Source organism: Oncorhynchus nerka, linkage group LG14, assembly GCF_034236695.1.
Source record: "Oncorhynchus nerka isolate Pitt River linkage group LG14, Oner_Uvic_2.0, whole genome shotgun sequence".
NCBI classification, from domain to species: domain Eukaryota; kingdom Metazoa; phylum Chordata; class Actinopteri; order Salmoniformes; family Salmonidae; genus Oncorhynchus; species Oncorhynchus nerka.
In genome coordinates, this window is record NC_088409.1 from 37,977,789 (window position 1) to 37,982,224 (window position 4,436).

Below are 4,436 nucleotides of genomic sequence, written 5' to 3' on the forward strand. Positions count from 1 at the left end.
ATCCCAAGAACATCATTATGTTGATTTTCAGTCACAGAAAAAAATATTATAATAATTAAATCAGTATTAGGAGTCATTTAAAAGTTTAGACAAGTCAATTCACCTTATATCCTGTTGGATATCAGATTATTATTTTTTGAGCCATTGCCTCATCTTTCTGTATCTCACACTTGCAGATTTTGAGATAATCTCACTTTCAAGCACCAAATGATTAATTTTTCACCGTTTTACAGATTACCATGTTACTGCAGCGGGAAGTTGCTCTTTTGCTGATGGGAAGGCAAAAAGTCCAAGTCATGCATAGTTAATTCTCTGCAAAGTCTAACTTTATTCAACTCTGCATAGTTATAGTTTAAGAATACCAGGAAAGTTAGTAAAATAAGCCAATCTTAGCATAGTGCGGTCAAGGATCAGTATCATGCATTCACCAATCATGGCAGAGATGTTGTCAATCTTCCCTTTGAAAAAGACTGTCTAAAATGTTTTTGTTACACCAGATGGGAGCTGCATCTTGTTGTCATTTCACCTCATGAGATGGCTATCCAGACACTCCCTGTCTTGCTCTTACAGACACACTACATATCAAAGGCTTCAATTGCAGTCACTCTGAGATGGCATTGGTAATGCAGTATAACTGTTGTACTGCTGCATACTAGACATTAGATATATGCATAGACCAACCAAACTAACCATCTTAACCACCTTTTAGCACTGCCTGTCTGTACTGTACGTTTAGAATTCTGATATCACTTTGTTTTTCATCACAGGTTCACCAGCTTCCTCTTGAAGATGGCCAGTCAGCGCTAAGCTAACTAGCTGGGTGTAGCAGATTTGACTGGAGGAAGAGGTGCCAGAGGCACCATGGGAGATGGAGGAGCCCTCCATACGGAGGGGAACGCCCTCCTCAAAGCCGTCTTCCAGGGCAAGCTGCGACTGACCCGGCTCCTCCTGGAAGGGGGTGCCTACATCAACGAAGGCAACGAGCGGGGCGAGACCCCCATCTCTGCTGCCTGCCTGGCTGGCTACGAGGACCCCCAGAGCCGCCAGAGGATGGTGCGCTACCTCCTGGAGAAAGGAGCCGATCCCAACATCCCAGACAAGTCTGGGCGGACCGCCCTGATGCATGCCTGTGTCGAGCAGGCGGGCAAAGAGGTGGTGTCCTTGCTCCTAGAGAATGGAGCTGACCCCAGCCTCAAGGACTACACAGGCTCCTCCGCCCTGGTCCATGCCATCAACAGAGGTGACAGAGACACCCTCCAGGTCCTGCTGGACGCCTGCAAGGCCAAGGGCAAGGAGGTAATCATCATCACCACCGACACGTCACCCTCGGGCACCAAGAAGACCAAGCAGTATCTCAACTCCCCCATCACCAGGGGTGGTGGACAAGCTCTCGCCCGTGGCCTGCATGTCGCCCTCAGAGGTAGCGATCCAGACCTCCAATTCCCCAGCAGCAGAGAAGGTTGAGGAGGAGGACAGTATCTTCAGCTTTGCGCTGAGATCAGCCTTACCCCTACCCTCCACTAGAACCCTAGGGGAGAAAAGGCCGCCTCCCCGCAAACTCCTGAAGAGGCTCAACTCTGAGCCTTGGGGGCTGGTAGCACCCTCAGTGCTCAGCAGGGTCCCACAGGAGAGGGTTGATGGTGGACTGGAGGAGGAAGGTGGAGGTAGGATAATCACTGAGATGAATGGTCTGTCAATCTCGGGTCCTGGCAGGCCTCTCCTGTCTCGTCGGCACAGCATCGAAACACATGACCCCTGCTCGCCCAAACTCATTGACCGATCCTGCTCAGAGGACTGCGCAGCCCTTTGTAGCTCCTCCTGGGCCGACAAGGTCCAACAGCACCAGATCCTGTACCGCAGGAACACCGCGCCGGAGTCTCAGGAAAATACAGGGGGGGTGGCTTCACGCACCCTGACTCACCCCAAACTTACACGTATGGAGCACTATGAGTCAGACACACACCTGTGTCCTGAGTCCATCCCTGGATCTCCAGACTCGGGGCGCGTGTCTGTGGAGCGGAGGAAGTACAACGCCTCGCCCCTCTCTCTTCTCACCACCTCCTCCCGGGAGTCCCTTGAGAGCATCCCCAATTCTGTCTCCCCCATCACCATGCGCAGACGGCCCCCAGGCCTCCTGGAGCGCAGAGGCTCAGGCACCCTCCTCTTGGACCACATCTCCCACACCCGCCCCGGGTTCTTGCCCCCACTCAATGTCAACCCCCACCGGCCCATCCCAGACATCCGGGCCAATGGCAAGCCCACTTCCCCTGTCCACTCTGGTCCCAAGATCCTGGTTCCAGTTGCCCCTGCCTCACCCAAGAGAGGCCCAGACTTCAAGATGAAGAAGAAACTGATGAGGAGGCACTCCATGCAGACGGAACAGATGAAGCAGCTCTCCACCTTCCAGGAGATCCTGACAGAGAAGGTCATTGAGTCCAACGGGGACTGAGACTTAAAAGGACATGTGAGGGTACAGTGGTGGATCAGTTAGTCCATCATTATCCTCAATCAGTGCTTAAACCAGGACTACTAACGTGAATTTGGCTCATTCAGAGTGAGACCTCAGTCCCATCCTTGTTCTGTGTAGAGTGCAGATGGTTATTTTTATTTTTAGGTGACCTATTTTAAATTAGTTGTGTTTCCTTTCCGTGCTGTCACAGAAAGCTGGTTGATTGAGTAATACGGTATACAGCAGATGTTCTTTTCATTTCTCCTCAAATTATTTATTAATATACCATTTGCAGTCAACAGAAATAGAAATGTATTTCTGTGTTTTTAGATGTTTACACACTGCAAAATGTGCGCCAATGTCATGCCTGTTGTTCCGTGTGCTGAATACATTTTCTTCCCTTCTGAATTCAGTCACCCTATCTATCTATGACACTTTAAGTCGAAAGAAAAAAATCAACAGTAGAGATGCTAGCAACAGCTTACCTTGTCATTCTGAATGCCCTGTCTTCCCGATTTTCAATTCTTGCGTTAGCTGCTTTAAAACGTCAAACTTCAAGCCTAAAATGCTCTCATGTTGATGGGTTTGTTTGGGGGAGAATGATGCTGCATTCCATGAAATAGTTTTCAAGACATATTGCCTGAAGATTTCACTGTCATTGTATTGTTGCTGTTATCTACTTTCACTGTATTTATTTGCCTTTACTTTTTAATCACTTGAGATTTTGTGTTTTAGAGAGCAATTTAGCTATATGGTCGAACCACACGCCTGACTTACCCTGACGACTACAGTGGGATCAACATGTGGGACCCTTTATGAGTATCACACTGTAATAATGTTACCCTGACGACTACAGTGGGATCAACATGTGGGACCTTTATGAGTATCACACTGTAATAATGGGATCAACATGTGGGACCTTTATGAGTATCACACTGTGTTACCCTGACGACTACAGTGGGATCAACATGTGGACCTTTATGAGTATCACACTGTAATAATGTTACCCTGACGACTACAGTGGGATCAACATGTGGGACCTTTATGAGTATCACACTGTAATAATGTTACCCTGACGACTACAGTGGGATCAACATGTGGGACCTTTATGAGTATCACACTGTAATAATGTTACCCTGACGACTACAGGGGATCAACATGTGGGACCTTTATGAGTATCACACTGTAATAATGTTACCCTGACGACTACAGTGGGATCAACATGTGGGACCTTTATGAGTATCACACTGTAATAATGTTACCCTGACGACTACAGTGGGATCAACATGTGGGACCTTTATGAGTATCACACTGTAATAATGTTACCCTGACGACTACAGTGGGATCAACATGTGGGACCTTTATGAGTATCACACTGTAATAATGTTACCCTGACGACTACAGTGGGATCAACATGTGGGACCTTTATGGTATCACACTGTAATAATGTTACCCTTTGGGATCAACATGTATCACACTGTAATAATGTTACCCTGACGACTACAGTGGGATCAACATGTGGGACCTTTATGAGTATCACACTGTAATAATGTTACCCTGACGGATCAACATGTGGGACCCTTTATGAGTATCACACTGTAATAATGTTACCCTGACGACTACAGTGGGATCAACATGTGGACCTTTATGAGTATCACACTGTAATAATGTTACCCTGACGACTACAGTGGGATCAACATGTGGGACCTTTATGAGTATCACACTGTAATAATGTTACCCTGACGACTACAGTGGGATCAACATGTGGGACCTTTATGAGTATCACACTGTAATAATGTTACCCTGACGACTACAGTGGGATCAACATGTGGGACCTTTATGAGTATCACACTGTAATAATGTGGGATCAACATGTGGGACCCTTTATGAGTATCACACTGTAATAATGTTACCCTGACGACTACAGTGGGATCAACATGTGGGACCTTTATGAGTATCACACTGTAATAATGTTACCCTGACGACT

The 4,436-nt window shown here is 47.1% G+C and overlaps 1 protein-coding gene across 1 annotated transcript; it reads left to right on the forward strand.

The window, feature by feature from the left end:
• The first annotated feature begins 861 nt into the window (after positions 1-861).
• LOC115142042 (ankyrin repeat domain-containing protein 34A) lies at positions 862-3,316 on the forward strand. Its single transcript, XM_029681522.2, is given in 2 exon segments — positions 862-1,358; positions 1,360-3,316. Coding segments are annotated over 2 exon segments (1,587 nt in total). The 3' UTR covers positions 2,450-3,316.
• The last annotated feature ends 1,120 nt before the right edge of the window (positions 3,317-4,436 follow it).